Genomic DNA, 15,650 nt, shown 5'->3' on the forward strand with positions numbered 1-15,650 from the left:
TGCAGCACCATCAACTGCTCCATCGAAACCGGCACCTTCCCGGATGATTGGAAGCACGCAGAATTAAAACCCCTACTGACCCCAATGATCCGAAGAACTACCGCCCAATCTCTCTGCTCCCCTTTGCGGCCAAAGTCATCGAGAAGTCCATCAACGCGCAACTCGTTGACTACATCGAAGCCAACCACACCCTGGACCCCTCCCAATCCGGTTTCAGGAGCAACCACAGCACCGAGACCACCCTCCTTGCCGCCACAGACGACATCCTCGCCCTACTCGACCGAGGAGAGACCCCCGCCCTCATTCTTCTAGACCTCTCAGCAGCATTCGACACTGTCTCCCACCTCATCCTCCGCAACCGACTACACGATGCCGGCATACGCGACAAAGCCCTGGAATGGATCACCTCCTTCCTCACCGGCAGAACCCAGAAAGTTAGACTCCCACCCTTCACCTCCATGCCCACATATATCAGAAGCGGTGTACCCCAAGGCTCTTCGCTTTGCCCCACCCTATTCAACATCTACATGGCCCCTCTCGCCGCCATCGGCCGTCACGACCTCAACATCGTCTCCTACGTCGATGACACCCAGCTAATCATCTCACTCACCAGTGACCCCACCACCACCAAGAGAAACGTCCACAAAGGGCTGACAGCAGTCACCACCTGGATGAGCTACAACTGCCTAAAGCTGAACGCAGACAAGACCGAAGTCCTCCTCCTCGGTCCCACAACATCCGCTTGGAATAACTCCTGGTGGCCCACAGCCCTCGGACACCCACCGACCATGCACGAAATCTAGGCGTCATCCTGGACTCATCGCTCTCCATGGAACGGCAAATCAACGCCGTCTCTTCTGCATGCTTCCACACACTTCACCAGCTGCGAAAGATCTTCAAATGGATCCCAACCGAGACCAGGAAGACTGCCACTCACGCCCTTGTCAGCAGCCGACTGGACTATGGTAATGCACTCTCCGCCGGCACCACCATCAAGCTCCAAAAGAGACTACAGCACATCCAGAATGTCTCGGCCAGACTAATCCTTGACATCCCTCGTCAATGCCACATCACCAAACACCTGCGGGACCTGCACTGGCTCCCCATCAACAAAAGAATAACCTTCAAGCTTCTCACCCACGCATTCAAGGCCCTCCACAACATCGGTCCCAAATACTTGAACCACCGCATTACCTTCTACACCCCTGCCAGACAACTTCGATCGGCCGACAAAGCCCTCGCTGTCATCCCCCGCATCAGGAAAACCACAGCGGGAGGCAGATCCTTCTCTCACCTGGCAGCCAAGACTTGGAACACCCTCCCGCTGCACCTCAGACAAGCTACCACCCTAACTAAGTTCAGAAAAGACCTCAAGACCTGGCTCTTCGACTGAACTGCAACCCTCAGCGCCTTGAGACCCTTACGGGTGAATAGCCACGCTTTACAAGAACCCGATAGATAGAAATAAGTATAATGTAGGTGGCGGCGGTATAGGGGGTGGCAGATTAGGGGTTAAACATAATGTAGGTGGCGGTGGGCTCCGGGAGCGGCGGAATAGAGGTTAATAAGTTTAATAGAGTTGCGGCAGTGTCGGGGAGCAGCGGGATAGGGGGGTTAAACAGTTTAGTATAGTGGCGGTGCTTAGTGACAGTATACAAATAAAGCTGTGAAAAAGCTGAATAGCAGCGAGATCGATGACTGTTAGTTAACAACAGTCCGCTGCTCATCGCCTCGTACTAGGTGCACGGCTTTTTGACAGCTTTTTTGTTAAATATGGAGAACGTATTCAGGTCCGCGGCAGCGAAGTTAGGCGATGTCAGGCGAGCGTATTGGTGCCGTAGAATGCAAGTAAGTTGACGGCTTGATAAGTAGACGAAAAAATGGGCAAAATTGACCATTAAAGAATACACTGTTAGCACTCATGTAGACACTTGTAACACAAATTATGTGTATGCATTTGTGGAAGGATTGAGTACCAAATGGTTAGGAGAGTGTGCTAGAGTAATTTAAAACATAAATTTTATTAAATACGCAAAAAAACAGGAGATAAAATAATGGGATGTGCGATTAAAAACAATAGCTGCCTGGGGAGTGATATAAGGGGTCTCATATCACAATAAGTGCCTAAGTATAACGGCTATAAGTTATTATGCATACTTGGGTATTGGCAGTATGGATTGCAATGTATGACAGATCCCTGCAGGCGTTAGTAACTAAGTTACCAAGGTTCTGAGTAATCACCTTAAATAGTTAGTTTGCATGGGATATGTTCAACAAGAGTAGTTATTTGCTTGTCTCTGCTTACCCAAAAGATATTACAGATCCTACTGCCGCTCTGCTACAATTACCAAGAGTAGTTACTTGTTTGTCTCTGCCTACCCAAAAGATATTACAGATCCTACTGCCTCTCTGCTACAATTACCAAGAGTAGTTACTTGCTTGTCTCTGCCTACCCAAAAGATATTACAGATCCTACTGCCTCTCTGCTACAATTACCAAGAGTAGTTACTTGCTTGTCTCTGCCTACCCAAAAGATATTACAGATCCTACTGCCTCTCTGCTACAATTACCAAGAGTAGTTACTTGCTTGTCTCTGCTTACCAAAAAGATATTACAGATCCTACTGCCTCTCTGCTATAATTACCAAGAGTAGTTACTTGCTTGTCTCTGCCTACCCAAAAGATATTACAGATCCTACTGCCTCTCTGCTACAATTACCAAGAGTAGTTACTTGCTTGTCTCTGCCTACCCAAAAGATATTACAGATCCTACTGCCTCTCTGCTACAATTACCAAGAGTAGTTACTTGCTTGTCTCTGCAAACCCAAAAGATATTACAGATCCTACTGCCTCTCTGCTACAATTACCAAGAGTAGTTACTTGCTTGTCTCTGCTTACCCAAAAGATATTACAGATCCTACTGCCTCTCTGCTACAATTACCAAGAGTAGTTACTTGCTTGTCTCTGCTTACCCAAAAGATATTACAGATCCTACTGCCTCTCTGCTACAGATACCAAGAGTAGTTACTTGCTTGTCTCTGCCTACCCAAAAGATATTACAGATCCTACTGCCTCTCTGCTACAATTACCAAGAGTAAAGATATTACAGATCCTACTACCTCTCTGCTACAATTACCAAGAGTAGTTACTTTCTTGTCTCTGCTTACCCAAAATATATTACAGATCCTACTGCCTCTCTGCTACAATTACCAAGAGTAGTTACTTGCTTGTCTCTGCCTACCCAAAATATATTACAGATCCTACTGCCTCTCTGCTACAATTACCAAGAGTAGTTACTTGTTTGTCTCTGCCTACCCAAAAGATATTACAGATCCTACTGCCTCTCTGCTACAAATACCAAGGGTAGTTACTTGTTTTTCTCTGCCTACCCAAAAGATATTACAGATCCTACTGCCTCTCTGCTACAATTACCAAGAGTAGTTACTTGTTTGTCTCTGCCTACACAAAAGGTATTACAGATCCTACTGCCTCTCTGCTACAATTACCAAGAGTAGTTACTTGTTTGTCTCTGCCTACACAAAAGGTATTACAGATCCTACTGCTTCTCTGCTACAATTACCAAGAGTAGTTACTTGCTTGTCTCTGCTTACCCAAAAGATATTACAGATCCTACTGCCTCTCTGCTACAATTAACAAGAGTAGTTACTTGCTTGTCTCTGCCTACCCAAAAGATATTACAGATCCTACTGCCTCTCTGCTACAATTACCAAGAGTAGTTACTTGTTTGTCTCTGCCTACCCAAAAGATATTACAGATCCTACTGCCTCTCTGCTACAATTACCAAGAGTAGTTACTTGTTTGTCTCTGCCTACCCAAAAGATATTACAGATCCTACTACCTCTCTGTTACAATTACCAAGAGTAGTTATTTACTTGTCTCTGCCTACCCAAAATATATTACAGATCCTACTGCCTCTCTGTTACAATTACCAAGAGTAGTTATTTACTTGTCTCTGCCTACCCAAAAGATATTACAGATCCTACTGCCTCTCTGCTACAATTACCAAGAGTAGTTACTTGCTTGTCTCTGCTTACCCAAAAGATATTACAGATCCTACTGCCTCTCTGCTACAATTACCAAGAGTAGTTACTTGCTTGTCTCTGCTTACCCAAAAGATATTACAGATCCTACTGCCTCTCTGTTACAGATACCAAGAGTAGTTACTTGCTTGTCTCTGCTTACCCAAAAGATATTACAGATCCTACTGCCTCTCTGCTACAATTACCAAGAGTAGTTACTTGTTTGTCTCTGCCTACCCAAAAGATATTACAGATCCTACTGCCTCTCTGCTACAATTACCAAGAGTAGTTACTTGTTTGTCTCTGCCTACCCAAAAGATATTACAGATCCTACTGCCTCTCTGCTACAATTACCAAGAGTAGTTATTTGTTTGTCTCTGCTTACCCAAAATATATTACAGATCCTACTGCCTCTCTGCTACAATTACCAAGAGTAGTTACTTGCTTGTCTCTGCCTACCCAAAAGATATTACAGATCCTACTGCCTCTCTGCTACAATTACCAAGAGTAGTTATTTGTTTGTCTCTGCTTACCCAAAAGATATTACAGATCCTACTGCCTCTCTGCTACAATTACCAAAAGTAGTTACTTGTTTGTCTCTGCCTACCCAAAAGATATTACAGATCCTACTGCCTCTCTGTTACAATTACCAAGAGTAGTTACTTGCTTGTCTCTGCTTACCCAAAAGATATTACAGATCCTACTGCCTCTCTGCTACAAATATGTTAATCAAGTTTAGCACAACGGTGCATAAGGTACAAATACCATTTACTAGAAGATCAGTGTGATTGGTGCATACTTAGGTATCCATACTCCACAGTTATAAACAACAGAGTTAAACGTAATGTCTTGTCTAATCAAAGTGGTTTAAACAATATATCAACTTAGTGCAGTTTGATGACTTGACCAGTTGAGCAAAAATGGTTAATTTGCAAATAGTTGCTAGATAATCTGGTGTGAATTTAACTGTGATAATTGCAGAGAGTATTAGTTCACTGGGCATATATTTGTATGTTATAATAAGGTATTGAATTGCAAATCTGCTTTAAGATAATTGGTTTAACACAGTAATGTCCCTAGGATAACTGCATTTTCACAGCAAAGTGTAATGTTTATCTAAAAAAATGTGTTAATTAACTTGCTGTGTGACATATAACAAGTGAAGACCAATATCTAGTGCTCCACTAATCTTTGTATCAGTTTTGATATAGTTCAATATTAAACAAAGTAAGCCTTTGCTAAGTTAATTTGTAGCGGTATATATAGCTGAAATGCCACCAGCAACTAATGTCTTGCCTCTATAACATTTGTGGATCTGTAATACAACCAGTATTTAGCTTGAACACAGTCATGTCCCTAAGATAATTGCATTTGCACAGCAAAGTGTAATGTTTGTCTCAAGATGATTGACTCGCTGTGTGACATATGTGAAGACCAATAACTAGTGCTTCGCTGATCTTAGTGCCAGTTTTAATATAGTTCAGTATTACACAAAGTAGGCCTTTGCTAAGTTAATTTATAGCGGTAAATGTAGCTGGAATACCTCCAGAGTAACTAATGTCTTGCCTCTGTATACAGCCAGTATTCAGCTTTCACCGTAACCCTCTGAGGTTATTGAGAGTTAGATGATATTACGTCCCAATGTGCTAAAATATAAAGTAAATGCTAACAAAAGTATGCAAATGTGACTTAATCGATCGTGCCTATTAGCAGTCTCCTACATAATCTAGTTGTTATGCATAATAAATAGTCTATATCTAAATGGTAATAGATTTGGGGGTCGCTATGGCGGTAGATCGATGAGTAAAATAAATACCAAGTTTAACCCCAGGTTTAGCTAGCCCTAACATACACAGGAGCTCCCTGACTCCTCACCATTGCCCTAACATGTTTCGCCGTTCACACGACTTTCTCAAAGGGGGTGTGCGCGCGTTGTGCTGCAGACGGCTTTTTATTGCGTGTCTGAAGCCGAATATCCGCCCCTTATGTGACGTCATTAGTTTGACGAATGTTGCGATCTTGGATGCAAATGAATGATTAGGTAACGGTTAATGTTATTTCAGTAATGTCCTCATTAGTTGGTATATGTATTATTGTGCAACATGCATGCCCACGCCTGGTAGAAGAAGACTGATGTTATCATTGCAGTTATACTCTTGCGATATGTTATATTAAAATACATCAATGGTGTGGTACATAATATTAAGTTCAAAAAAGTGTGAGGTGTGAAGTGTTTCCTAAATGTCACAGGAAATAAACATAATGTGACTGGACATCAAATTATAGTAGATTTAGATATCTAATTAAAGTGTTACTTTATAATACTTCAGATCATCTTTAAAAAAATTTAGAGACGAATTTATATTTTGTGAAGCACGATATTAATTTGAGTGTTATCAATTATTGTGTATGAATAAACATAAATATTACTAATAGTGTTTTCTGTGTTTTTTTGTCACTGGATCAGTGAAAAAAAGGGGGGGAGAGAAAAAAAGGGAGGGAACATAAATTAGTGAAAATAATAATTAGGTGACTAAATATGTGCATATACTGAATGCCAACCATTGACAAAAAAGAAGTTCTGTATTTGTTTTTCAAAGCATTATAATTATGATTGATTACGCTAAATTTATATGTGTAATATTGCTATATGAGTGAAAACTCATACGTGTCTTTGTATCTCATAGTTGAGATACCTTCATGGTGGTTTTGGTGAACATATGATTCGAGGTACATTCATTTAAAGATGTTATTTTAATGCTATCCATCATTAGCTATGCATCCCAATTAGAAATATTCTTATAAAAAGTGGGCAAAATTATTTTGTTCGTTTAACCCCAAAGGGTGAACAGAATTAAGTAAGAATATCCATTTTGTTTCTGCTATTAGTAGAGCTTTTTCTTGATCGCCACCTCTTATACCCAGGTTGATTTTTTTGGCTTGATAAGTAGGCCTCATAGTGTTTTCTCCCAGAAGGATACAAAAAAAATATTTTTTCAGAGCTTGCACTCTGAGTTAACCAAATTAGCAGCTGATAAAAACGGTTGTTATTATTACCCAAATAAATGGTACACAATAAATTGACCTAAAAAGGCAGAAGAGCTGTATTAACCCTGCCGGGATATGAATCTATAACCCTTGGATCTAGAACAAGCGTTTGTAGTCAGGACATTCACCAACTGATCTACATCACCGGACTAAAAGTAGGTCAGAAAAAAAAACTCTAAACCTCCAGAAATAGTGGAGATATTAAAATATATTTGAAATCATAATAATAGATATAGTAAACATAATAAAATGAATACATCAGAAGTAAATAAACAGAGTTATATACTTGAGAATCTAAAACTGCTTATGCTAACTGTAATGTCAGCCACAGATAAAGAGGCCAAATTATCAAAGGTCTTGCGGACTTGATCCGGCAGTGCGGATCAGGTCCGACAGACATCGCTGAATACGGTGAGCAATACGCTCTCCGTATTCAGCATTACACCAGCAGCTCACAAGAGCTGCTGGTGCAACGCCACCCCCTGCAGACCCATGGCCAATGGGCCGCCAGCAGGGAGGTGTCAATCAACCCGATCGTACATGATCGGGTTGAATTGTGGCGCTTCCCGCCCTGCTTAGAGCAGGTGAACAGGGTTATGGAGCAGCGGTCTTTAGACCGCTGCTTCATAACTGCTGTTTCTGGCGAGCTTGATAAATGGGCCTCAAAGACTGAGCTAAAAATATAAACAGTACATGAATATGCTCTACTAAGGTTATATTCAAACTAAGAATCCTAAAAATAAGCACCAATTTCCATAGAAATAGTAGTACAGTCCCAAAAGGGAATCGGGATAAACCATTCTTTAGAACATAATACAGAAAGTATCTTGAAAAGGAAAAACCCTCATAACAAACGCTACTTCATGCAAAAACAACTAGCGTCAACAAAGACGCAGGAAATTACGAAATTTGCGCCATCAAAGGCACAACTTTGCGCCAAAAAAATTTTGCTACAAAAATGACACAATAAATAACAGCATTTTGCGTCCTCGCGAGCCTAGATTTGCCCGCGAAAAAACAATTGAGAAACAAGTCAAATTAGAAACTGAATGAACCCCAGGAAAGAAAAAAAGTGTAAACTTCCCAAACATTATTCCTATACTGAAACTGTTTAGACTGCAAAAGGGAAATATACATAGACCTGACTCATGGTAAATATACGTCAAATACATATATTTAAAACTTTATAATAATACATAAAGCGCCAAACCATAGCTGAGAGTGTCTTAAATAACGATACATACTTACCGAAAGACACCCATCCACATATAGCAGATAGCCAAACCAGTACTGAAAACTATCAACAGAGGTAATGGTATAAGAGTATATCGTCTATCTGAAAAGGGAGGTAGGAGATGAATCCCTACGACCGATAACAGAGAACCCTTGAAAATATTTCCACTGAGAGAAACTATAAAATCAATAGGCGATACTTCACATCCCTCTGACAAACACTGTACTCAGAGGACTTGGGCTTCAGAATGCTTAGAAGCGCTTATCATAGAAGAAATCATCAAAATCTAGCACAAACTTACTTCACCACCTCCATAGGAGGAAAAGTTTATAAAACTGAGTTGTATGTATAGGCATTTTGAGGTTTGGGAAACTTTGCCCCCTCCTGATAGGAATGTATATCCCATACGTCACTAGCTCATGGACTCTTGCCAATTACATGAAATAAATCACGATTTCCACCTCACTTGTAATCTATCCCTATGCGCACAAAAAATGAAGCGCACTAAAAAACCCAGTAAGTAAACGTCAAATAGTGCACCTACTGGTGTGTGCACGACGAGCGTATAAGATTAAAAGCTGGCATGCACTAAGAAAAGGCACAGAAAAAAATCCAACATGCGCATTAGCCAATGCGCACTAACCAAGGAAGAGCGCAAACAAAAACCCAACAAGCAAAAAAAACAAGGTTAACAAACAAGCCAATACGTGAAAAAAAACAACGCACCCAGACAATCAGACATGCGCTAACAAAAGGGTGAAAGAAGGTACTTTTATGCCCAAGCCTAAAATGCCTGACATAATGGTCCCCAGGCTATGATATACCAATAAACGAGTACAATAGGCTAAGCAGGTGCCAACAACAAACCCCCACACTTATCTGACAGGCACCCATAATACTGGACTCACCATAAGCAGAAGGAACAGCCAGTCCAGTGCTATATGTATAGAGTATAAGGTAGAACCAACTGCTTTTAGTAGATAGCCAGTCCAGTGCTATATGTATAAGGTAGAACCAACTGCTTCTAGTAGATAGCCAGTCCAGTGCTATATGAATAAGGTAGAACCAACTGTTTCTAGTAGATATACATATTGCACTGTACTGGCTATCTACTAGAAAGTGTTTGTTCTACCTTATACATATAGCACTGGACTGGCTATCTACTAGAAGGTAGAACAAACACTTTCTAGTAGATAGCCAGTCCAGTGCAATATGTATATCTACTAGAAACAGTTGGTTCTACCTTACACATATAGCACTGGACTGGCTATCTACTAAAAGCAGTTGGTTCTACCTTATACTTATTGCACTGGACTGGCTAAGGTAGAACCAACTGCTTCTAGTAGATGGTTCTACCTTATACATATTGCACTGGACTGGCTATCTACTAGAAGCAGTTGGTTCTACCTTATACATATAGCACTGGACTGGCTATCTACTAAAAGCAGTTGGTTCTACCTTATACTTATTGCACTGGACTGGCTAAGGTAGAACCAACTGCTTCTAGTAGATGGTTCTACCTTATACATATTGCACTGGACTGGCTATCTACTAGAAGCAGTTGGTTCTACCTTAGCCAGTCCAGTGCAATATGTATAAGGTAGAACCAACTGCTTCTAGTAGATAGCCAGTCCAGTGCAATATGTATAAGGTAGAACCAACTGCTTCTAGTAGATAGCCAGTCCAGTGCAATATGTACAAGGTAGAACCAACTGCTTCTAGTAGATAGCCAGTCCAGTGCTATATGTATAGAGTATAAGGTAGAACCAACTGCTTCTAGTAGATAGCCAGTCCAGTGCTATATGTATAGAGTATAAGGTAGAACCAACTGCTTCTAGTAGATAGCCAGTCCAGTGCTATATGTATAAGGTAGAACCAACTGCTTCTAGTAGATAGCCAGTCCAGTGCTATATGTATAGAGTATTAGGTAGAACCAACTGCTTCTAGTAGATAGCCAGTCCAGTGCTATATGTATAGAGTATAAGGTAGAACCAACTACTTCTAGTAGATAGCCAGTCCAGTGCTATATGTATAGAGTATAAGGTAGAACCAACTGCTTCTAGTAGATAGCCAGTCCAGTGCTATATGTATAGAGTATAAGGTAGAACCAACTGCTTCTAGTAGATAGCCAGTCCGGTGCTATATGTATAGAGTATAAGGTAGAACCAACTACTTCTAGTAGATAGCCAGTCCAGTGCTATATGTATAAGGTAGAACCAACTGCTTCTAGTAGATAGCCAGTCCAGTGCTATATGTATAGAGTATAAGGTAGAACCAACTACTTCTAGTAGATAGCCAGTCCAGTGCTATATGTATAAGGTAGAACCAACTGCTTCTAGTAGATAGCCAGTCCAGTGCTATATGTATAAGGTAGAACCAACTGCTTCTAGTAGATAGCCAGTCCAGTGCTATATGTATAGAGTATAAGGTAGAACCAACTACTTCTAGTAGATAGCCAGTCCAGTGCTATATGTATAGAGTATAAGGTAGAACCAACTGCTTCTAGTAGATAGCCAGTCCAGTGCTATATGTATAGAGTATAAGGTAGAACCAACTACTTCTAGTAGATAGCCAGTCCAGTGCTATATGTATAAGGTAGAACCAACTGCTTCTAGTAGATAGCCAGTCCAGTGCTATATGTATAAGGTAGAACCAACTGCTTCTAGTAGATAGCCAGTCCAGTGCTATATGTATAAGGTAGAACCAACTGCTTCTAGTAGATAGCCAGTCCAGTGCTATATGTATAGAGTATAAGGTAGAACCAACTGCTTTTAGTAGATAGCCAGTCCAGTGCTATATGTATAAGGTAGAACCAACTGCTTCTAGTAGATAGCCAGTCCAGTGCTATATCTATAGAGTATAAGGTAGAACCAACTGCTTTTAGTAGATAGCCAGTCCAGTGCTATATGTATAAGGTAGAACCAACTGCTTCTAGTAGATAGCCAGTCCAGTGCTATATGTATAAGGTAGAACCAACTGCTTCTAGTAGATAGCCAGTCCAGTGCTATATGTATAGAGTATAAGGTAGAACCAACTACTTCTAGTAGATAGCCAGTCCAGTGCTATATGTATAGAGTATAAGGTAGAACCAACTGCTTCTAGTAGATAGCCAGTCCAGTGCTATATGTATAGAGTATAAGGTAGAACCAACTACTTCTAGTAGATAGCCAGTCCAGTGCTATATGTATAAGGTAGAACCAACTGCTTCTAGTAGATAGCCAGTCCAGTGCTATATGTATAAGGTAGAACCAACTGCTTCTAGTAGATAGCCAGTCCAGTGCTATATGTATAAGGTAGAACCAACTGCTTTTAGTAGATAGCCAGTCCAGTGCTATATGTATAAGGTAGAACCAACTGCTTCTAGTAGATAGCCAGTCCAGTGCTTTATGTATAGAGTATAAGGTAGAACCAACTGCTTCTAGTAGATAGTCAGTCCAATGCTATATGTATAGAGTAGAACCAATAGGAGGAGACTAGGGACTGGTCCCTACCACATATCTGGGAGGCCTGTGACTAACTCCCATAGGGTGTTCTTCTGCCACTACCCATACTCAAAATATATCCCTTTGTTCAGAATGTAGCTCTCTGAGGGGAAACTGGGCCTCAAATTGGTCGGAGCATCCTTCTCACAAACACCTGGAACAGCTTCCTACTTCACCTTCCTCCTGTGAAGGCAAAGCCAAGACTAGTTTCCAGTAACATGTGAGGGTTTTTAAGGGCTCTGGGAGTTTTAGGATCTTTGCCTTCAACTAGTGGCCAGGAGTATAATGACCAGGAGTAATGAATCGTGGACTCTCACCACCTTTATAAAAGAACTGCAAAATAGAACAAATAAATAGATTACAAATATAAAGTATCTGCAGTCCATGACCCTTCTAATTAAATGATTAACAGAAGAGATTAAGGTCACTCACCATCATGGACCTCCAAGTGCAGCATCAAGTCAGAGTAACGGCTAAAATAGATGCTGCATTGTGAGCAGATATTAAGTGTTTGTTCTCTGTGGGTCCTCAGGTGCCTGACGAGAGAGGACTTGAGCCCAAACCTCTTGCTACAGTCCGTACACACGTAGCGCTTCTCGCCTGTGTGTATCCTCTGGTGTACGATAAGGGATGACTTGCGTGTGAAGCTTTTCCCACAGTCCAGACACAAAAAGCATATATCATCTTTTCTGTTTTTTATGTATAACTCTTCCTCTCTTTTCGATTTCCCCTCTTCCATTTCATTTGGACACACTTTCTGGGGGGAAACAGCAGGGTAGACGTGCTTCTTGCTGCGACTGTGAAGAATAACCTCATTGTTGTTCAAGGATTCAGCAGTATCTGTGGAAATGAAGTAAGGTTCTATTATGATTTTACACTGCGTTAAAACCATTAACAAAAACATCATTTATGCTTAACTGATACATTTATTTATTTCATGGTAGTGAGAGCCCAAAATCCATTACTCATGGCAATTACTCTTCTCTACCACAAGGGGGAGGCAACAATTCCCAAACCCCAAGAGCAATATAAAACCCCTCACACCTCACTGATAAATCAGCCAAGCAAAAGAGGTAGAAAAATAAATAAGAGCAAAAATAGTAGCAGGGAAAAGAGATGTGCGCAAACATTAACCAGCACCATAAAAATAACAGGGTGAGGTCTCCTGAAAAAGCACAAAAAAGCAGGCACTGTGAGGTGTGCATGTATAAAAATGCAAAAGTATTTATTGAGCGAATCTAGATTGAGGGTAAGAAGGCGCCAGACATAGGGTAATATTGTTACAATCTGCAAACACGCTCAAGTAACATATAGATGGAATACTTACAAACGCAGCGGCACCAAATTGTGCCTAGTGAGACAGACCGGGACCTCAACCGTCGCCCGGAAGACCAACCAATGGCGTGCACCAAACTTCCGCAGTCACGTGAATGTTGTAGCCAATCACCGATTCTTTGGGCTCACACACCTTCCTTGCAGACGTCCGATTCAAACAATAGGATCACAGTGTAGACAAACCAGGTGTCCCATACACTGCGGTTTCAAGATATTGATTGGTAACAGTGCTAGAGTGAAAGTAAAACCCACTCCAAACGAGGTACACTAAAAACAATTTATTTAAAATGTTTAAAATCAGCAACGCGTTTCTCGACCATGCAGGGTCGTTTCATCAGGCTTTAATACACAGTATGGTATTCCCGCTGCTTATGTACCTCTTCTAACCAATCACAACATCTAAAACCTCACACACCTTTAAGGAGGGCGGATATGTTATTCTCAGTGAGCACGTCTATTTCAGACCACATTGGAAATCATACTATTATTCTTAACTTTGCGTTATATCATAGCAATGCTAATATACGTCCTCTACATATTTGGATTTTATTTTGATCTTATGTTATTGTAATTTGTAATTTCCTTTTTTGTTTTTTGATATCTTATATTCAGTTCATTATACTATCTTGCGTGACAAATTCTCTTTGATTATTTCGTTAATTATTATTATTCTATTTCCTCTAAAATGAACTATATACTATTAAATGGGCTCTATATATGGTACATCTACAGTATATTCCAATGTAATCTCAATAGAAATGTGCCCAAATTTCACCTTAGTCTCAATCATTATGTCAATATCGTATGTTAAATTCACACATTCTGACATTACGCTATACAGCATTTCATAATAACAAATGATGTTTATGAATTTGTGTCTTATGGTTTTATGATATAGTTATTAAGTGTCATAAAATTATGTATCAATAAAATCAATTATTATGTATTCTAAACCATTTGACCAAAATGACATATTTGTTCATTATTTGCATATTAATACTTATGTATTTGACCATTAATTTATATAGGGTAATTGTTCTTGACTGGTGTCATAATAGAGCTGGCTATGATTTAATTGACCAAAAAGACTTATTGTCTTTGTCTCAAAATACACTCCTATTTATGTCTTTGTATTTCTTATTGATAATTGATTATTGTTCTCTATACGTAATATTGTGTTAACTTTGTTTATTCAATGGTTTGATTATTTAGTTTTATTGATTAATTAAAGGCTGCAAGGTCAATATTCAAGTTAAGGCCCAGGACACCTGGTTTGTCTACACTGTGATCCTATTGTTTGAATCGGACGTCTGCAAGGAAGGTGTGTGAGCCCAAAGAATCGGTGATTGGCTACAACATTCACGTGACTGCGGAAGTTTGGTGCACGCCATTGGTTGGTCTTCCGGGCGACGGTTGAGGTCCCGGTCTGTCTCACTAGGCACAATTTGGTGCCGCTGCGTTTGTAAGTATTCCATCTATATGTTACTTGAGCGTGTTTGCAGATTGTAACAATATTACCCTATGTCTGGCGCCTTCTTACCCTCAATCTAGATTCGCTCATCGTACCCCAAACAATTGGAAGAGCTGCCGTATTTTGGACTCGATTGGACTTTTTATCCGACATTACCTTCCGTGAGCGCACCTCTACAGGGAGTCCTAAAAAAACCCTGAAACCTTTGTAACCACCTGATAGTTGTTATCGTCTGAGGTTGCTGCCGGACCATGAACAATGGACTAAATTGTAAAGTATTTGAATTATATTAATGCTGTATTGCTCACTATACTGCTATTGAATATTGGTATGTTTTAGCGTTGCTAATTGGGATTTTACATGCCACCGAATACTTAAGCATAGTTCTCCGTAATATCATTGTCAGCTGCCTTGTTAGTAGCACGATAAGAATTTTTTTGAATGTTTATGTGCTATATTTGAAATACGGCATCAGTATTATTTTTCAATCGCATCAAGCCTGTCAGCAAATATAGATAGTATTCCATTGGTTATTTTATATAGATAGTGATAAAATCACAATAACACCGACACATTAAAAGGTATAATTAATAGCATTAGGCTTATAGATGAACACACCCTAATCACTAAATATACTATCATATATAGTAAAAATCTCATTATGTTAGTAGCAATAGTAATTAGCCACTGAACATTCAGTCACATTATTTTTGGAATTAGTATAGTCCACAACTTATAGTAACCATTTTTTAGAGATTAAAAGTCTGTGAGAAATTTATAAAAACACATGAATCATATTTTAGGTTTTAGTCACTCTCATTGTCTTTTATAAAATATTTAGTATCACTAAATTGGTAGAAAGAATAACTTTCACTTGATATATTGGAATAATATATCTGAGCACTGTTTTATAAAATATTAATTAATCACATAACAAATAATCACTGAAATAATATATATATTTCTTATCCACTGACACATAACAGTAGTGTGACATTAGTACATTGACCAAAATACAATTAGATAGGTATAAAAAAAAAA

General features: G+C 39.8%; 1 protein-coding gene across 1 annotated transcript in view; it reads right to left on the bottom strand.

Moving 5' to 3' along the window:
* Positions 1–15,650, bottom strand: part of LOC128662506 (zinc finger protein 271-like) — a 454,586-nt gene that overhangs the window by 297,411 nt on the left and 141,525 nt on the right. Inside the window, exon 4 of the mRNA XM_053716285.1 lies at positions 12,236–12,643. Within this exon, the coding sequence (XP_053572260.1) occupies positions 12,236–12,643 (408 nt within the window). The remainder of the gene's footprint in view (positions 1–12,235; positions 12,644–15,650) is intronic.

Source organism: Bombina bombina, chromosome 6, assembly GCF_027579735.1.
Source record: "Bombina bombina isolate aBomBom1 chromosome 6, aBomBom1.pri, whole genome shotgun sequence".
NCBI lineage: Eukaryota > Metazoa > Chordata > Amphibia > Anura > Bombinatoridae > Bombina > Bombina bombina.